This window comes from Bubalus bubalis, chromosome 1 (assembly GCF_019923935.1).
Source record: "Bubalus bubalis isolate 160015118507 breed Murrah chromosome 1, NDDB_SH_1, whole genome shotgun sequence".
NCBI lineage: Eukaryota > Metazoa > Chordata > Mammalia > Artiodactyla > Bovidae > Bubalus > Bubalus bubalis.
The window spans coordinates 116024663-116046044 of NC_059157.1; the positions used below are offsets into that span (position 1 = coordinate 116024663).

General features: G+C 37.3%; 1 protein-coding gene and 1 long non-coding RNA gene across 6 annotated transcripts in view; one reads left to right on the forward strand and one right to left on the reverse strand.

The window, feature by feature from the left end:
• The first annotated feature begins 425 nt into the window (after window positions 1–425).
• LOC123333686 lies at window positions 426–8623 on the forward strand. Its single transcript, XR_006551136.1, has 4 exons — window positions 426–557; window positions 657–787; window positions 1253–1555; window positions 8541–8623. It is a non-coding gene; the product is annotated as an uncharacterized LOC123333686 (long non-coding RNA).
• Window positions 6319–21382, reverse strand: part of TFRC (transferrin receptor) — a 154033-nt gene continuing 138969 nt past the window's right edge. For all 5 annotated transcript variants that reach the window (XM_025285613.2, XM_025285617.2, XM_025285606.2 and 2 more), the window contains 12 exons: window positions 20149–20247; window positions 19640–19779; window positions 17827–17984; window positions 16994–17113; window positions 15358–15443; window positions 15072–15135; window positions 14052–14119; window positions 13221–13279; window positions 12917–12998; window positions 11160–11381; window positions 9921–10061; window positions 6319–9354 (listed from right to left, as the gene is read on the reverse strand). In XM_025285613.2, the coding sequence (XP_025141398.1) occupies window positions 9112–9354; window positions 9921–10061; window positions 11160–11381; window positions 12917–12998; window positions 13221–13279; window positions 14052–14119; window positions 15072–15135; window positions 15358–15443; window positions 16994–17113; window positions 17827–17984; window positions 19640–19779; window positions 20149–20247 (1482 nt within the window). In that variant the 3' untranslated portion in view covers window positions 6319–9111. The remainder of the gene's footprint in view (window positions 9355–9920; window positions 10062–11159; window positions 11382–12916; window positions 12999–13220; window positions 13280–14051; window positions 14120–15071; window positions 15136–15357; window positions 15444–16993; window positions 17114–17826; window positions 17985–19639; window positions 19780–20148; window positions 20248–21382) is intronic.

Sequence of the window (21382 nt, forward strand, 5' to 3'; positions counted from 1 at the left end):
CCTGCCTCTTCTGTAGAAAAACTTTAGCCTCTTAGGCCGTCCCCAAGTTCCAAGAAAAAATAAATTTAATCAGAGAGGTAAGAAATGCAGAAAGAAAGCATAACAGCCAAGCAAGACGAAACAATAATACTTTAGCCGTTAAACAAAGTCAAGAACCTTACTTCCTCCTCAAGGGCTATAGATAATATCCTAAGCCATGTCCTTTGAGCTGTTTGGCCGATACTGAAACCCCCGCCAGGTGGAATAAGTTAACTGTGTGCTGCCCACAAGCATGTAGACCCCGGACCAATTGGAACCAGCAGGTTGGTGATGTTGACTCCCAATTACATCACCACCAGCCATTCAGAAGGATATCCATGAGCTGACCATGCATCCTTCAATCTCCCCTCCCTCCCTCTGTCTTTAAAAGTTTTTCCTGGACCCATCAGGGAATTGGGTCTTTGGAACTCTAGCTGCCTGGACTCATTGAGTGGTGTCCTGCAATGAATGCTGCACTTTCCTTGATCACAAGAAAGTAGATTAGCTGTGCACAAGTGAACGAATCCAAGTTTGCTCCAGTAAGAATAATAATAGAAGTATTTTTATGATATTTTAATTTCATTATTTACACATGTGTGTGCTGTACATCCTGCTATAAAATGTGTTTCTCTCTGTAGGTCAGAGGCAAAAACTTCTGAAGGCAAGTGCTCTAACTTGAGAAAGTTGGGGAAGCTGTGGGTTCCGGCCAGGGTGATGAGCATGGATGAAGTGGAACAGTATGCTGACTTGACCAGTGCTTCTCAATCAGGTTCTTATTCAGCAAGCTAGGAAGGGGATGCTGAGATTCTGTATTTCTTTCAGGCTCCTACACTTGAGTAGTGCCTTGAACCCAGAGATTCTCCATAAGGCTGCACATAAGAATCACGTGGGAAGGGCTTTTAAAAACTCTGCTGCCTAAGTTCCACCCCAGAACAATTAAATTTGAATCTCTAGGGTGGGGCTCAGCAGCCATTGGTTTTAAAAGTTCACCATGTGCAAACAGAAACAGTGGGTTCTGGTTCCCTGGAGTACCTCCAGTGCCTGAGCTGAGGTGGGAGGGAAGTGAGGTGTGGGGTTAGGACAGATATTTGAGCAAACGATGCAGTATGACAAAGGGCAGAGATTTCTTAGTCAGAAATGGACCATCTGCCCCTTAGTGGAGCTTTTAGAGAGGGATTTCTAAAGGAATTATTTGGCATGGGGCTATCTGTTAACCCAGGTCATGTCTTCCCAGGACCGAGAACGGACAGTGCCTTCATCTTATCGAGCAAGTCGGAGCTCCTCAGAGCTGCTCGGGCAGCTGGGCTCACACACTTCCAAACAGTTCAGACAGTTACTAGAGCAGTGGGAGGAGATTCTGCCAGCTGCTCCCACGTGCCTGCGCCTTCTGCCATGCTAGAGAAAGAGCCAGATGAACCCAGAGTTTACAAGCCCTGGATCAACATAGACTATTCAGAATGAAGCGCCATAGTCCTGGGTTCTGACGCCCCCTGGTGGACACTTTGAGTTGAAGTTGGTAACCGACAAACGGACTAAGGTACTCTTTTACTTATTATTTAACTTTTAATACAATTTTTAAAGGTTACTTTTCACTTAAAATTAAATTACAAAATATTGGCTGTATTCCCCATGTTGTACAATGCATCCTTGAGCCTGTCTTTACACCCAATACTTGCTACCTCCCACTCCTCCACCCCTATATTGCCCCCCATAACAACTACTTTGTTCTTTGTTACCTGTGAATCGGCTTTTTTGTTTGTTTTATTCACTAGTTTGTTGTTTTTATTTTAGATTCCACATATAAACAATATCATACAGTATTTCTCTTTTTAAATTAATTTATTTTAATTGGAGGATAATTACAATATTGTGATGGCTTTTGCCATATATCAACCAACATGTATCAACCACAGGTATACATGTGTTCCCTCATCCTGAACACCCCCTCCCACCTCCCTTCCCACCCTATCCCTCTGGGTTGTCCCAGAGCACTGGCTTTGGGTGCCCTGCTTCATGCATCGAACTTACACTGGTCATCTGTTTTACATATGGTAATATACATGTTTCAATGCTATTCTCTCAAATCCTCCCACCCTTGCCTTCTCCCACTGGGTCCAAAAGTCTGTTCTTTACACCTGTGTCCCCTTTGCTGCCCTGCATGTAGGATCATCATTACTGTCTTTCTAAATTCCATATGTCTATGCATTAATATATGGTATTTGTCTTCCTTTTTCTTATTTCACTCTGTATAATAGGATCCAGTTTCATCCACCTCATTAGGACTGACTCAAATACGTTCCTTTTTATAGCTAAGTAATATTCCATTGTGCATATGTACCACAACTTCCTTACCCATTTGTCTGCCGATGGACATCTAGGTTGCTTCCATGTCCTAGCTATTGCAACAATGAACATTGGGTACACATATCTCTTTGAATTCTGGTTTCCTCAGTGTGTATGCCCAGCAGTGGGATTGTTGGGTCATATGACAGTTCTATTCCCAGTTTTTTAAGGAATCTCCACATTGTTCTCCATAGTGGCTATAACCAGTTTGCATTCCCACCAACAGTGTAAGAGGGTTCCCTTTTCTCCACACCCTCTCCAGCATTTGTTTGTAGACTTTTGATAATAACCATTCTGACCAATGTGAGATGATACTTTATTTATTATGGTTTTGATTTGCATTTCTCTAATAATGAGTGATGTTGAGCATCTTTTCATGTGTTTATTAGCCATTCTTATGTCGTCTTTGAAGAAATGTCTGTTTAGTTCTTTTGCCCACTTTTTGATTGGGTTGTTTGTTATTTTACTTCACATAATGCCCTTTAAGTCCATCTATGTTGCACAAATGGCAAAATTTCATTCTTTTTGTGGCTGAGTAGTATTCCATTGTGTGTATGTACCACATCTTCTTTACCCATTCATCTGCTGATGAACATTTAGATTGTTTCGCTGTATTGGCAATTGTAAATTGTGTTGCTATGAAGATTGGAGTGCATGTATCTTTCAAATAAGTGTTTTGGGTTATTTTCATACATACCCAGGAGTGGAATTGCTGGGGCATATAGCAGTTCTATTTTTGTTTTTTGGAGAAACGTCCATACAGTTGTCCACAGTGTTTACATCAATTTACATTCCTGTCAGTGTACAGGTTCCCTTTTCTCTACATCTTTGCCAACATTTCTTATTTGTGTTCTTTTTAATGATGGCCATTCTGACAGGTGTGAGGTGATATTTCATTGTGGTTTTGATTTGCATTTCCCTGATGATTAGCAGCAATGATTACTTCCAATTACCTTATAATTTGGTTATGCTTTTTTTTTTTTGCTATGCAACAATTGGTATGAAATCAGGTTTTTTTTTCCATGTAACAATTCATATGAAATCATTTTATCAATCTTTTCCCACATGGCACCTCTAATTTTCATTTCACATTATAGTTGATTTACTGTGTTGCTAGTTTCAGGTATATAACAAAGCAATTGTTATACATTAAATCCACTCTTTCAAAGCTTGACTGCAGAAATAAACTTGTCAGTCCTTGCAAAAAAAAAAACAAACCACTCTTTCTCAGATTCTTTTCCCTTATAGGTTATTATATTGAGTGGAGTTCCCTGTGCTCTACAGTAGGTCTCTGTTGATTATCTATTTTATATATAGTTGTGTGTGTTAATCCCAAACTCCTAATTTATCCCTCCCCCATCTTTCCCCCATGGATACTGTAAATTTGTTTTCTATGTCTGTGAGTCTATTTGTTCTGTAAATAAGTTCATTTGTATCCTTTTTTTGATTCCATGTATAAGTGATATCATATATTTGTCTTTCTGACTTACTTCACTTAGTATGATAATCTCCAGGTTCATCCATGTTGCTGGCATTCTTTTTAATGGGTGACTAATATTCCATTGTATATGTGTGTGTGTGTATATACACACACATATATATTTATATATGGATAAAGATGTGGTATGTGTGTGTATATATATACACATACATATATATATATACACATACATTATATATTTATATATGGATAAAGATGTGGTGTGTGTGTGTTACACACACACACACCCCACATCTTTATCCATTCATCTGTTGATGGACATGTAGGTTGCTTCCATGTCTTGGCTACTGTAATTAGTGTGGCTATGAACATTGGGGTGCATGTATCTTTTTGAATTGTATTTTTTTTCTGGATATATGACCAGGAGTGGAATTGCTGGATCATATGGTAGCTGTTTTTAGTTTTTAAAAGAACCTCTGTAGTAGTCTCCACAGTGACTGCACCAACTTACATTCCCACCAACAGTCTAAGAGGGTTCCCTTTTCTTCATACCCTCTCCAGCATTTATTTGTAGACTTTTTGATGATGACCATTCTGACTGATGTGAGGTGATACCCCATTGTAGTTTTGATTTGCATTTCTCTAATAATCAGCGACACTGACCATCATTTCATGTGCCTTTTGGCCATCTGTATGTCTTATTCAGAGAAATGTCTATTTAGATCTTCTGTGCATTTTTTTGATTGATTTGTATGAGTTGTTTGTATATATTTGAAAATTAATCTAAAACAAAAAGACAACCTACAGAATGGGAAAAAATACTTGCAAATGATGTGACCTGTTAGTGTTCTTAATGAAAACCAATGACCAAATGGACATCCACATGCATTCACATGCAAAAAAATGAATAAACCATATATTCTTTACAAAAATCCTTTATATGGAAAACTATAAAACTCCTAGAAGATAACATAGGGGAAAATCTAGATGGGTTTGGTGATACATGAAAGAAATAATTGATAAGCTAGATGTCATTAAAAACTTTTGCTCTGCAAAGATAAAAAAGACAACCACAAACTGGGGGGAAAATATTTGTAAAACTCAGGTCTAATAAAGGACTGTTATCTAAAATACACCAAAAGAAAAAAAATCTTAAAACTCAACAATAAGAGAACAAACAACCTGCTTAAATTAGGAGCAAAAGATCTGAACAGACACTTCACCAAAGATGTACACTTGGTAAATAAAAACATGAAAAGATGCTCAGTGTCTTGTCATTAGGGAAATACAAATTAAAATGAAACACCACTACATACCTACTAGAATAGCCAAAATCCAAAACACTTGACACCACCAAATGCTGCCTAGGATGTGGCCTAACAGGAGCTCTCATTCTCTGCTAGTGGGAATGCAAAATGGTACAGTAACTTTGGAAGACATTTTAGAAGTTTCTTACAAAAAGATAACTCTTACCATATGATCCAGCAATTGCATTCCTTGGTATTTCCCCAAATAAACTGAAAACCCAACGTCCACATAAACACCTGTACACGTCTTTATTCATAATTGCCAAAATTTAGAAGCAACAAAGATGTTCTTTGGTAGGTGAATGGAGAAATAAACTGTTACATCAGACAATGGAATATTATTCAGCACTAAAAATAAACAAGCTATCAAGCTATGGAAAGACATAGAGGAAACTTAAATGCATATTACTAACTGAAATAAGCCAATCTGAAAAAGTTACATTGAATGACCTGTATGATTCCCTAAGATGTAATGGAAAAACCTGAATGAACTTTTTGGCCAACCCAATACATGCCATTCTGGAAGAGGCAAAACTATGGAAACACTAAAAATTATCAGTGGTTGCCAGAGGTTATTGGGAAGGGAAGCTGAAGAGGCAGAACAGGATATTAAGGGCAGTAACATTATCCTGTCGGAGAAGGCAATGGCACCCCACTCCAGTACTCTTGCCTGAAAAATCTCATGGGCGGAGGAGCCTGGTGGGCTGTAGTCCATGGGGTTGCTAAGAGTCAGACATGACGGAGTGACTTCCCTTTCACTTTTCACTTTCATGCATTGGAGAAGGAAATGGCAACCCACTCCAGTGTTCTTGCCTGGAGAATCCCAGGGACGGGCGAGCCTGGTGGGCTTCCGTCTATGGGGTCGCACAGAGTCGGACACGACTGAAGCGACTTAGCAGCAGCAGCAGCAACATTATCCTGTTATTGTACTATAACGGTAAATACATCATTATACATTTGTCCAAACCCATAGAATGTAAACCACCAAGAGTGAATCTTAATGTAAACTATGGACTTTGGAGGATAATGATGTGTCAAGATAGAGTCACTGATTGTAACAAATGTATTTGGTGGGGGTGGGGCACTCTCAGGATATTGATAGTCAAAGAAACTGGGATGGGGGTGGTGTGCAGGCAGGGAGTATATGGGAACTGTACTTTCCGCTCAGTTTTACTGGGAACCTAAGTGAAATCTATTAACAATGACAACTCAGTGTTCAAGCATTTTATTAAATCATTTGAGGAATCTCCACATTGTTGCACATACCAGATTGTATACAATTGTAAGGGCATGTCACTTGTTCACAAACACAGCTGAGCAGTAAGTTGGCAAGTCTAATACGCTATCTTTAGTAAACTAAAATTTCAAGAACATTCCAGAGGAAACACAATAAAGGTCATGCAAGTTCTAGAATAGTGAATCATGACAAAGCTCACTCATTTTATCCTTTTACTTTCAAAATACATGTGACATCTAAAACCAGAAAAAATCTGACCAGCTGGTTGGCATTAGTCAGATATCCATTTCCTTCAGGAATATTAAGCTCCTTACCACATAATGACCTGTTTGATTGTAAATAACTTAATCCTAACTACAGAAATATTTTCTGAAGAAATTTACTGCTGTAAAATGTATACCCGTTATTCATAAAATGCCTTGAAGTCACTGTACTTTCATTAAAATGACAAAGCATGATACTCAAACCAGGAATCCCAACTCTGACCTTTTCACTTACACTAAGTATCAGTTCAAGATAAAACACTGGAAGACTGAAACAGACTGAATAGTCAAACAAATCAGTGAGGCTGTATTAATCTACATCTATTTTAATTTACATAAATGACACTAAGTTTAAGAATCTTAAGATTACCCTATGAACTTTTTTTTAGGTGACAGTATTGAACTGCCTTAGAACAAACAACTGATTATCAGGTTTATAATAAAAATGGGTGAGTAGAAAACAAAGTCCTAACTGATGTGGTCTCAAACTTACTTGTTCATGTCTACATTTAACTTATAACCACCAGATACTAATGGCTGGGGAGACGTGATCAAAGACCCTTTAGCAAACTTTACCTCCCCCCACCCTACAGTTGCCCCTCCCCCCAAACTCTGGTACAGGTTTCTACTGCTTTAAGCTAAAAGGTTAATTCTGGATTCAAACTTGTGTGAACTAAGTTTATAGGAGATAACATGCAAATAAGGGGATAAAGTTAAATTTACTTGACAACAGCAAACATTATAAATGTATGCCACTATCCTGCCTAACAGAAGACCCGGAGAAACCACAAATAATACAGCATTAGGTTTAAAAACAAAGAACCTTGAAGGAAGTAATTTTATTTTACGGTGGTTGAAGTTATCCACCAAATGCTTAATGACCACGAAATGTTTCTGCAACTAAAACTAAAAGATAGAGAATTATAGGGAGCTGGGAATACATGTTAGATACTAACGATCTTCAAGCTTTGCAGATGTCATTGCATGAAGAAAATTATGGGAAACACTGTTCCCGATAATTACGTACACCCTTAGTGTAACATATGGAGATCACTGTCTCCGATATAGACACTGTGGTAGGCAAAAACTACCATGTTCTTTATACATTATGGAAGACACTGCTCCCGATAATGTGAGTTAGGTTTGTGACAAAGGTACTGGAAATTTTGCAAAATTCAAATTGAAGTTACATCTTGGATAAATTGAACTATAAAATTTTGCATGTATGAATACAATCACAGCTTTTAAGTGACAATAATTTATAACTTGGTCACAATTCACTGCATTTAGAAGAACTGCCATTTTTATCTGGTTAGCTAAATAGAAGTTTAACTTGATTAGCAACCACTAATTAAATTTAATTCTCAAGACTGAGCTTTATAATTTTATTTGGCTTGTGGTTGTTTTCTAACACCCTTAAGTGTTGACCACAAGTGCAAAACTTCCAGTATCTGTTGGGTTTTATTAGCAGATGCTGCTTTTATTTAAAAAAAACCAAAAAACGACAGTATAACTGTCATAATTATGGAAGGCACTGCTTCCGATAATTATCTTCTATTAAAAAAAACAAACCACCATTTATAGTGAACTCTGTCACTGATAAATAAACAATAAATATCTCAGTGCCAAAATGACAGGAAGCTTTTCCAAAAAATTAACACTTTGGCCAAAATCTGGCACTGTGTTCTCTAAAGTCTGACAAACTGAGTTTGAAATTAAACACCTAAAACCTGGTTCTCTTTCAAAATACCTTGGAATAAGTGAAAACAAATAACTAACAAAGGTTTATGGGACAAGGGATAGAGGAAAAGAAAATATACTAGGTCTTTGGCTTTCTGGTCTCCTCTTTTCATAGATAATCTTTAGGTTGCCACATTAAGGCCTTACTCCTGTGAACCTCATTTTATGCAGCTGAAGTTCCTCTATTTCAGACCTCATTGGCAAGAAAACACGTCCCATCTCTTCTGAAAGTGAACTGTTCCACTTTCAGAGGTGGAAACCAGCTAAATCCTTACAGAAGGCAGAGACCCCACGTGGAGAGTAAACCCTTACAGCCTGGTGTCTGTCTAGCATCAGATGAAGATGGAAGATCACTCTAAGCCACCACCTTCCACCTTCAGCAGGTATCACCTTCCTCCTCCAGCTCAAAAGATAACCAGCTCATGTCCTTAGGATTTAGACCAAATAGTTCACATAACTGGTTCTGACTTTTTCAGAACAGACAGGAAAGAGGCAGTTACCATTACAAAGCACTAAAAATTCTACAGATAATCACAGAAAATATTCTATTGTGAACATTTTAAAAAATTATTCACTTTAACTAGAAATGCAAGTACCTACCCTGTATTAAAAGCTGCTGCCTAAAGACCAACATCTAGTAGTACCAAGATTGGGTAGAATTTTAATATTAGTTTTTTAGCCCTACTGAAAATTTAGCATAACCAATACAAGTCTAGAAACCACACTACCGTGATGTTTTTGCATAAGTTATGGGTGTCACATTTAAAATTCGTTGTCAATGTCCCAAATGTCCCCAGAGAGGGCATTTGCGGCTCCCTGAATAGTCCAAGTTGCCAGAGCCAACTGGTTTTCCAACAGTGTTTGATTAAAAGCACCATTATTTTTCCTACGCAGCTTCAAGTGCTCCAGTAAAGCTGACAGAGTGTGAGAGCCAGAGCCCCAAAAGATGTGTCGGAAAGGAAACTCTCTTGGAGATACATAGGGTGAGAGGAGGTGATATTCCACCTGCAAAAATAAAACACAGACCTTACACAATGCTCAGCTTTTGTCATGAGAAAATGACCTGATATAGTAAAACAACCATCATTCTCTCACTTCAATGTTTAAATTTCCCTGAATTTTAAGAATGTTGAGAACCAAGCTACTAATCTTCTAATGTTAAAACTGTAAGGAAAGCTGTCAATCCCTTTGTAAACTCTAACTGCACTGGGTTGTTTTTTGTTTCTTTTTTGGTTGGAGCCTACATACGGAAGTTTTACAAGTTTCCACTATAATAAAACAGCTAAGGGCTGAATTAAACAGAAATACAGAGAAAATGACAGATGAAAATCATTACTGATCCTTTCTTTAAAATGATTTCAGAGCCTAAAAAAACTAATACTAGGTCAAATGTCTTCTGTATTTTCAGTTTAGATATACTAGCTTTAGATCTTTTTTAAAATTTGTGATGAATTCTAAAGCAGGAAAGGATTCCAGGCTCCTAGAATTATAAAATCTACTTTTTAGAAAAATAAGATTTACCAATTAGACATGAACAAACTTGAATTCCTCCTTTTCTAAGGATTACTTACTTTCATGATACGGTCATTGATTTCCCTCATCACAGATCTGTCTGTTTTCTCAGCATTCTTATAATCCGTAGTTAGTCTAGATGTAGCACGGAAGAAGTCTCCACGAGCAGAATACAGCCACTGCATATTCAGACCCATATCCTGAAACAGAAAGACATGAAAGTCACTATTAGACGTTATATTTCTAAGGGTGTTATTCTACATACCTTTCTAAATTTAGGTGTAGTAACTGAAATGATCCTGATAAAAGGGGGTGAGACTCACAAACAAGCTCAAGTCAGCAAAAGCTGCTGCTGCTGCTAAGTCGCTTCAGTCATGTCTGACTCTGTGCAACCCCATAGAGAGCAGCCCACCAGGCTCTGCCATCCCTGGGATTCTCCAGGCAAGAACACTGGAGTGGGTTGCCATTTCCTTCTCCATTGCGTGAAAGTGAAAAGTGAAAGTGAAGTCACTCAGTCGCGACCGACTTGTAGCGACCCCATGGAATGCAGCCTCCATCCATGGGATTTTCTAGGCAAGAGTACTGGAGTGTCTTGCCATTGCCTTCTCCGCAGCAAAAGCTAGATATAAGCATATTGTACACAAGGTTCCAGGCTCTATAAGCTAAGTAACGTACTCATATTTAAGCTCAGCAAATAGTACTATTATCCATTCTTACGTCCCAGTTTCTGATCAGTTACAATTAGTTTCAAGTTTCAAGAAAGCCAATCCTTATAATTAAGATTCGGTTATCAGTGATTTACTTTATTTAAGGGATCTGTTGAATTGACTTCTGGTACTATAAAAGCCAGTCATTAATATTAATTTGGTTTTATCAAAACTTTGAATATTCGACACAAAGGATCAACACTAAATAAACCCACTGGCTAAGTGCCTCTCTCCACCCATGTGATCTCTGAAAAGTATTTGTGGCCCAAACTCAAAAGTTCATAGTTGAGATCTTCATATGGTTTACATCCAGCCTCTTTATGGGGTGCTAGGAATACATGAATGAGAGAATTGTTTCAGATGAATGAGGTAACACTGTTGTAGATTCTGAAACACCTGCTGTGGTCTGTCCTATGTACTGCAGTCTCTAGGCTTCCTCTCAAGTGAGTTACGGATTCTACGCAAAATTATACTTCAGTACACTTTAAAACATACTTTGGCTACCTGTCCTGCTCCCCAGGAATAGCTAAACAGTATTCTTCAAACTGTTTGATACTTCACCACTAGGAACCTGATTTAATTAGTGCTTACCCTTATGTCTGCTCTGAATAGGTTCATTTCCTTCACAAACCGAAGTATTTCATCATTATACATCTCGTAGTTCAGGTTCAGCTCAACCCCATGGGTAAGTTTAATCACAAGCTGACCGGCCACTTCTGCTGCTGCACGTGCCACTTTGTTCAACTGAGGAACTTCTCTGTTCAGTGTCTCATAGGTGTCCATGGGAGTGCCTAAATAAGGGTAATCTGTGTCCTGGGAAACAAAGGTGGGTTATAAGACTAGGAGTTTCACATTCTAGTTTCCCCCATCAAGGTAACAGTAACTATAATTCTTCCTTTGCTTCTAATATATTCCTACTCCAACTTTATCTCCTATCCACTACTTTAAGAAGATGCTGCTTTTGCTTGTTCCTCTGAACCTAACCTACTCCTGGAATGATTTTACTTTCTCCTAAGCTGTACTGAATCCCTGTTCTATCACATCACAGACCCTGAACGGATTTGTAGCCAGAACAGGTTGTATCCTTGTTCTTGTCTCCCTGTGAAGTTTGGCATGAGGGAAGAGGAGAGCATGCCTGAAATGTACTTTCAATATAAAGTGTTACTTTTAGCCAAAAATTTACCTTCTTTCTCATCATGCAGCTTTCATCCATTCATGCTACCTTTCTGACAAGACACTCACAAGAACTCTCTACTTTCACTGGACAACTTTAGTAACTATTTCTTCAACTCTACCACTGTCCTTGGTGACAATCTCATTGGCAATCCTTTGGTTTGACCTCAGTCCTTAACTTTCAGACTGTACATGCTTATCTGTATGTGTTACATACATATCTGTATAGGTATGTATGTTATTTGTATAGGTATTACCTATACCTCTGAACAGCTTTAAAAAAAAAGACTTCTGAAGGTCAACAGAAATAATCCATAAATTTTCTCAACCCTGGGACCTGACACTCAGTTCTTCCTAGGGTACTAAATAGACATCATGACCTAATATTTCAATACCATTCATACTGCTGATCTAGCAGAAAGTTAGGGGAATTCCAGCTATGTTAATCTCTAAATCCACATCTTTCATCACTTCCTCACTTTTTCTGTCCTAATCCCAGGCTAAAACACCTAGTGGGAAGAAGTCTAGTAAGGACCTGGCCTCTACTAGGTCAACAATTTGATGCCAAAGTCAACAGTTTCTACCCTGAACCCCTGTACGAACTCTGGGATCTCTTCATACCTTGGAAGAGCCTGCTACAGAGCTGGTTTTTCAACTCCAACACAGAGGCCTTCATCATTTTCAATCTGCCTGGATTTCAGTGTCTTCTAATTGGCTCTTGTACCAAGCCAATCTTGGTTTTCCAACAACTTGGTCAATTCCAAGTTCTGTCCCTTATAAAGCTCACCTTTTTTGTGTGTGCTTTTATCTATAATCCCTGCCTAAGAAACTAACTAAACATCTTGGGATAAACATCTACAATCATATTTCAACAGGCATCAAGAACAGCATTATCCAGTAGAACTTTGTATGAAGGAAATATTCTATACTTGCACTCTCCAATAGACAGCCTTGTTACTGAAAGTCATCATATATAACTGAAGAAGTTTTAGCAAATAAACTCAAACGCTAACTAAGCTGAGATTAAAATTCTATGTTAAGACTGACAATAAGAAAGATTACAGTAACTGCACATGTATAATTTCTCAATACATACTAAGCATTCCAGGAAACCTGGTCTCAAAACTGACCAAAGAAGATCTAAGATATAATGCTGTAGCATTCTTCAGACTTACCTCACAAAAACAGAAAGAGACTGCTGGGATTCCAGAATATGCAAGGAAAGGGAAAGCAGCATTATCCAAAGAAAGTTTCTGCCTACAAGAAGAGCCAAAAAGTGTCTTTAGAAAGTTTTCTAAAGAACAGATTATGCTACATATACCCCTATCCTACCCTCAAGTAAATTCTTAAACTGAATCTTTCCAGGTACAGGTAAACTCAATGCGAGGTTATTTTTAAACCTCTAATGGACATAGTAGGTGCTATTTATTGAGTGACCCTGCTTTCCTGTTAGCTATTCATTGACCTTTCTCAACTTACACTTTGCTGATCCAGTTGCTGTCCCGATACAGAGACAGCCCATTAAGTGGATGTTTCACCTGTAAAATAAATTATGATTAAAATGAATTTTAATCATAAAATTCTGGATTTTATTTAATAAAATAAATATTAAATTTATTTAATACAAATAAATATAAGTTTATTTATTTATTCTGGATTTATTCATTCAGACTAGTCACTAACATTTTTCTCTATAAACATTTATTTAAAACATTAAATTTTTTATTATATCATCTTGAAAAAAATTTCTTTAAACAGTTAAAACAATCCATAATTTCTGAAGTTATTCCTTCTAGGCTTGTGCTGTTAGTTCTTTTAGTTATGAGAAAAAAGTTTTCCTTTTTAACATTTTAAAGGGGGCTTCACCCAGTTTTAACAGTGCTTTCTAGCCTTTATGTCCTGCCTACTATCTTCTTTCTAGTTTCTTCCTCCCAGCACATTTTATACTACTGCAGCCTAACGTGCAAACACATTACTGCCCTGTTGGGAGACCCTACAGTAACTCCCCAGTTTCCCATGGGATCGAGGTCAAGTTCCCTGACCCTTTTTCATCTCCAGCTTTAATCACTCCAATATGTTTTTTCCCTGCTCATTCAAAATTATAGTCATTCATATGTCTGTTTTTATTCAGTGAGTATTTCATCTGGCTTTCTTATTTAAGTCTCAGGTATGGTTTAAGTTCATTTAACCCTTCCTTAACATTCTGACTCTAGACAACCCTCATAGACACCTACAGTTCAATATAAATGTCTGTCATCCTAATATTTTGCCTAACTTTCATTACACTTTGATGATTGAGGATATACTCACATCTTTCATGATTTTCTCAATAAGTGAATACAACAGTGGGCTGGCAGAAACTTTGAAATTGGTAGCACCTGCAAAGAGATAAACATTGCTCCTCCTTTAGTCAAGCAGTTTGCATGCTACTACTTCTACAGCTAAAACTACTTGGCAAACAGGAGGACAATAACCTAATTGATGGCATATACAACAACTCTCCCTCTTTACAAAGTAGACAAAAAAGTGGTTGAGGAGTCAAGCTCTTTAGTGACTGCTAAACACAAAATTTTACTCAACTGAAGCACTTAGTCCTTGAGTTTGCATATTTAATGTTAACGATTTGTATTTTTGTAACTTTTTGGTTCGCCCATGTTACAGCAGTCATCTATTAGCTATAGCAAGCTTGTTATGTTCAATACATTTTGTGGCAAAGGTAAAATAGCAATAATGACTAATAAAATTTAGTTTAATTGTAACTCCTTCCTTTTTCTTCCCCAAATAGACATTTCATTACTCTCCACTTCATCCACTGGCTACATCTGTATTTTTAATAACACCAGACTCTTTCAGAAGTTTGATTATCTTATATTTCTATCCATGAAGTCACAATCCAGCAAGTTGTGAATTCGTCTCCAGAAGTACCATTCTATTGGTATGATTTATTTCCTCCTGGTCCAAAGTAGATAACTAGTGGTTCTCAAACTTTAGTGCATCATAAGCACTTGTTAGAACACTTTGCTAGATGGTATGGTCCAGATTCTGATTCAAAAGGTCTAGGGTAGGGCCTGAAATTTTGCATTTCTCACAGTTCCCAGGTGATCCTGATGGTGCTGATCTGGGACCACGTCAAGAAGCACTGCTCTAGGCAAGGCAATCCACACCCATGTAACTTAATGCATTATTTAAGAGAAAGCTATGTCAATCTTTTGATCTGGCTATGTCCAATGTAGACTGTAAAAAATAACAAGTGCTGCTTTAGAAAGCTTTCTTCTTCTATAAGTAGTTTATAAATTTATCATGAAAAGATACTAAAGAAAAGACACTTACCAACAACAGCTTTATCCAGATTAATATAAGTGAAAGCCTTTAAATGCAATGAGGAAAGGTATCCCTGGAAAAGGAAAAATACGAATGTACTAGAATGTATTAATCCAATTATCACCGACAGAGCTATCATTAGGGATTTCTGTTTAAGTTTGGATTTTATTGAAACTAAATATACAAAGTTAAAAAATGATATAAACAAATCTAAAAGAGCATGGTGTTTGGAAGACAGCTTAAGCAATTACAAGTGGGAGGCCCATTCTGGGTATGGATGAGATATAGATAATACCTCTAGCCATTCAGTGGCACCAACGGCTCCAAAGTCTCCACCACTCCAGCTGGCAAAGACAATGCTTCTGCTGGGTTTAAACTGACCTAAGAGACAACAAAAAGTTAGTTCTATCTTGGAAAAGGTTACAGGTTGGTAACTGACTTAAGATGCATCAGAAATTTCAGATTACAGACTACAGATTCAAAACTATTTCTTTTCCTTTTGAGGCCCCAAGTGAAAAGAACCAAAAGAAATACAAATAAATTTTAAAATAGGAGATCATTTGCAAATAAGACCTTAGGTATACAGTAAGGACCAGCTTACTAGACCTCACTCCTACATTCCATTCTTTGAGTCCCATAACTTCCAGACCAAGAGCTATTTGAAATCACAACCGAAGTATCTTCTTTGAAAACCATTTGCCTAGAAGTCACTTAAAATACCAGATTACTTTAAAAACAAATGTTTGAGATAGAATTAAAACTCACAAATTTAAGTTTAGGAAAGAGTGAGTTTTCAGAAAAATTAATGATTTTAATTTATGGGCCACTACCCTCCACTCCACTCCTCCCCCTCCCCTGGGTACATCTTTTTCTGCATTAATTTACTTTTGTTTATGACTTAAGCACTGCAACTTGCCCTAGGACCCAAAGATTCAAGATTTGTGATGGGGGTTTGCATGTGTGGGTGGGTCGATATAAAAGAGTGGCAAGTACCATGTGACAAAGTCTTGAAAGTGAGCCTTTCTTACATAAACATATTATATACTATATAATATACTTATAAATCAAATATTCTATATTTTATTTATAAAGTTATATATTATCATTCTATAATCAAACTATAGAACATAGTGCAGAGGTATGACACTGCTTGCTTTCAAACAGATTCCTTAGGGACCATGTTAGATTTGCTGTATCATTCTGGATATGTCAAAGAGAATTTAGGGCCTGATACAATGCTTTTCAGTGTCTCAAAGAAACTCATGATTCCCAGTACGATGAAGACGCTGCACAGAAAACTGTTTCAAAGTCAAAGGCAGATACAACAAAAGACAACCTACTTTGTACTTAAGAATTCAGGGTCTAGGGATTCCCTGGTGGCTCAGTGGTAAAGAATCCGCCTGCCAATGCAGGAGATTCGGGTTCAATCTCTGGTCTAGGAAGCTCCCACATGCTGCAGAGCAGCTAAGCTTGTGTGCCACAACTATTGAGCCCGCAATCTAGAGCCCAGGAGCCGCAACTACTGAGCTCATGTGCTGCGGCTACTGAAGCCCCAGGTCCTAGGGCCTGTGCTTTGCAACAAGAGAAGCCACGGCAATAGGAAGCCTACACACCTCAACAAAGAGTAGCCCCCACTTGTCTCAAATAGAGTAAGCCTGTGCAGCAATGAAGACCCAGCACAGCCAAAAATAAATAAACTTTAAGGAATGTTTATGTAACAAAGGCTTACTTTTAAGCCTTTCTCCCATGGTACTTGCCACTCTTATACCCACCCACCCACACATACAAACCCCCATGACATTCTTGAATCTTTGGGTCCGAGGGCCCAGCACAAGTGAACCATAAGAACATAGGCAAAAGTGAGCAAAGCATATTATAACATTTAGAAGCACAGTACATAGATGCTCAAGTTCTCAAAATTTGTACTCTACCTTTTAAGACCATATTGGAAAGTATCCGGGCAAGTGTCAATAGCAGACTTGTTCCTACACTGGACTTGGCAGCTCCAGGACCCCAGGCATCCCTCTGGGCCCCTACTATAACATAGCGATCTTAATAAAAAAAAATAAAAAAAAAAAAAGATAAATTATTCAAACAGCTTTTAAACTGTTTTCTAATAGTGAAGTCTAGAATAAGCACATTAGTAGAAGGGTAAAAAATGTAGTATATGTAGTAAGGGTAAGAGATCCTTACTTCAGATCTGACTTAGGACTCCAGGGATTAAACATTCATACAACAATACTAATCTCTTTTTTCTACATTACTAATTAAGGTTACTCACTGCCTACTTATTTGTGCTCGCTAATTGTCTAGTAAGCACTGAAGTCCAAGGGCTTTCCTTACCAAATGGTATGACTATTTGATAGCAAACAGATATAGTGGCAAACTCCAGCCTGCGTGCCCATTCATTAATATTGTCCATGGCTGTGTTCATGCTGCAGTGGCAAAGTTGAAGAGTTGCAATGGAGACTATTTGGCCTACAACATGTTTATTATTTGCCCCCTTAAGAAGAAATTTGCTTACCTCTGGTCTATTTAATAACTTAAAAAGAGATTTCCTAGGCACAATGGTCAGTTCAACAAGTTAACTTTCTAGGCTGTTATTACCTCCTACTAAAGCTGACACTTGAACAGTTAGTTCACTTTAGGACAGATATGGTTTAGCATTTCAAGAAACCAAGCCCAGTCAGCGCTCCTGCCCTCCCTCCCTCTAGCCACTTCTTTAGTGAGGAAAACCAAACAAAAAGTCCCCAAGGATCTTTACCTGGTTCTTCAAAGCCCTTAATAACTCCAAAGACGTTAAAAATTCTTATCTCCTTCAGCACATTGTTCACGCTAAGTTTCACATTCTTATCCTGTGAGGATACCAGCTTACATGAAGAGTCTGTTCCCCAAATACGAGGACAGTCTCCTTCCATATTTCTAGAAGCAGAAAGTAGAGATCAGAGTTCTGAGTTACTGTTAACTTCCTCACGGTTTACAAAATCAGTGACTTTCGAGGTCAAGAGGACAAATAGAACACACAAAATTACTCACTAGTGACCAAATACTTGTGTTTTACTCTGATCTGTAGGCAGTCATTTGAAAAGTATGAGTTGCTTCCTAGTTTAATGAATTTTTTAAAAAATTACCTATCCCACCTGATGTATGTGTTTCTGCCAGAGAATAGCTATAATTTACATTTTAAATAGACTCCAAGATGGATTAAAAATGAAGTCCGTATCTATAAAGGTGCATTAATACATTCTCATGTTTCCTAACTCTCCACTAACAAGGCAAGTCAAAGTGAGAGCCGCTCAGTCGTGTCCAACTCTTTGAGACCCCATGGACTATATCTATACAGTCCATGGAACTCTCTAGGACAGAATACTGGAGTGGGTAGCCTTTCCCTTTCCAGGGGATCTTCCCAACCCAGGGATCAAACACAGGTCTCCCGCATTGCAGGCGGATTCTTTACCAGCTGAGTCACAAGAAAAGCCCAACAAGGCAAGTATGCATTCTTATTTCAGTTATGAAAGAATACTCTCATGCTGCTATAGTTAGGTTAGATAGCTTCCCCCTTCTGATTCCGCATGTGTTATCCAAATGACTGCTCAAAAGGGCTTACTTACATAAATAAGTCAAAACATTATTAACCCCCCAGTACGCAAGAACAAGATAAGGGGCTGGCTTCACAGATTAGGAAAGGCTTGTAGACAGTAGGAAGAAGTAGCTGATTCTAAGTTTGGTTTTAGTCAAAAAGAATCACCTATTACAAAAACCTATTAGACACATTATTAATAGTCATATATTAAGTCCTTGCATGTAGATGGCTCTTCATTTGATATCAGTAATCCTGCTAAGTAGAATACACTTCAGCTATACAATTATGTCAAACATCACCAATGTGGTTAGAGTAACTTATTCTATGTCACATAGCAAATAAATACTCACATGAACGTTTGAAAATAGACTAACATCCCCTGCCAATACAAGAGGATATATCCAGATCAAGATAAAAATTAATGACATGGACTCTAACCAGCCTGGTTTCTATTTTTAAACAGAAATACTAGTACACTAGGGAGGATATCCAGAAGGGCTAATTATGACTATAAAGCATCTGGGAAACTGTCATGAAAACTGAGGATATTCAATCTATAGACAAAGAAACAAATCATTGTGTTGCTAAAAAAGAAAGTCCAGAACTAATGGATATTCTAGGGAATAAGATTTCAGCCCAATACAAATTCTAACAGATCTTCTCCAATAACTGAATGTTGCCATAGGTAACAAAATGCTTTAACCACAGGAAGTACTCAAGCAGAAGGTATGCCAACAATATTACACAAGAAATTCACTGGGTGGACTGAACAAGGTCTCTTCAAGTTTTAAGAATCGAATGTCTATTAACATCACTTTATAGAGGAAAAATTTCATTTTTATATACATCAAGTTAACAGCTAACCATCCCCCAAACACCCAACATGTGGAAAATTACAGCCAATTGTTTTAAGATTTTATCAAATCAACAGATTATTATTTCTCCCTAATCATAAAACTTGACCCTGCAAGATGGCTTTCAAATAAGAACTTACTGAAATAGCTTTTCTGCACCGGCTCTGGTAATTGTTTGGACAGGTATGTTGGGCAATCCTGATGACTGAGATGGTGGAAATTGAGTGTGATTAAAAGAAGGGAATCCAGGTGTGTAAGGGTCACCTGTTCCCAGATGAGCCTAGTGAAACAAAAGAGTAATTAGCTCACACATTTATTCAAGAAATCCCTATAAGATTCAAATTCTGTATGAGGTTATAACCTACATTTATAGTCTGAAAGTCTGAGTGGCTCTATAATATATGACTTTTGTTTTTATATGGCATATGTCAAATTCTTAATTCAAGGTACTATTGGTAAAGTATTTTTAGCAATAAGTAATAATTAGGTTTCAAAGTCATGTAATTGATCTTCTCACTTACTGCTAAAATTCTCCAAGGGCAAAAAAAGTATTTGAGAAAGGCATAGTTCTATTGCTATTAATGTAGATGGAACCCAGCATCAATTTGTAGAACCCAGTAACTTATTTAGTCAAGAAATAAAAACTCACATGTCCAAAAACTGGAAGATTTGCATTAACAATGGGAAATTTACTGTAGTCCATGTATATCAAGACACCAATTGCATTTAAACTTTCAGCATTTGCCACCTAAAGAAAAACACATAAAGCTCAGAAAATGAAGATCTAATCAACAAAAATTAAAAGAATACATACTGAACATATACTGAAAGACAAAGGGCTACAGCAGACTACACCAATACTTCCAACATTTCAATAGCTAACATGGATAGGAAAAAATACTTGCCTTAAAATTTAACTTTTTTAAAGAAATTAACTGAAATTTTTACAAGATAATTGTAGATTCATTTGTAGCTTTAAGAAATAATAGAGATCCACTGTAAACTTTGCCCAGTTTTCTTTCAAAGTCTGCAGAACTAACAGCCTGAATACTAACATTGATACAATACAATCTACATATATTATTCAGACTTCCCCAGTTTTACTTGCACTCATTCATGTGTTTGTACGTTTTAAGTTCTAAACAATCCATCAAAATACCAAACAATTAGTCTTAACACCACAAAGATTCTTCCAGTTGCCATTTGTTTTCACCCTCAACTTTTGGCAACCACTAACCTCGCTTCCATTTCTAAAACGTTGTTATTTCAAAAATGTTATATACTCCAAAAGCTAAACATAGAGTTACCATACGACCCAGCAATCTCACTCCTAGGTAGACACACAAGATAATCAAAAATATCTATTCACCTAAAATATATAAATGATTGTTTATTGTAGCATTATTCATAAAATCAGAAAGTAGACATGGCCTAAATGTCTGTCAACTGACAAGTAAACAAGCAAAATGTGGTATATCCTTACATCAAATACTATTCAGTCAGAAAAAGAAATGAAGCACTGATTAATGGTACAACGTGGATGAACCTTGAAAACATTATGCACGTGAAAAGAAGCCAGTCAAAAGAGGCAAAATATTGTATGATTCTGCTCATATAAAATGTCCAGAAGAGGCAAATCCATAGCAACAGAGTAGATTAGTGATTGCCAGGAACTAGAAGGAGGGAAGAATGGGGAGTAACTGAAAATGGTATAGAGTATCTTTAGGATATAATGAAAATATTCTGGAATTAGATCATGATGGTAGTTGCACAACCTGTATATATACTAAAAACTGAATAGTATACTTTAAAGAGTGAATTTTATGGTATATGGATTATACATCAATTTAAAAAGTAAAAAACACTTCCACTCCAATGTGGTT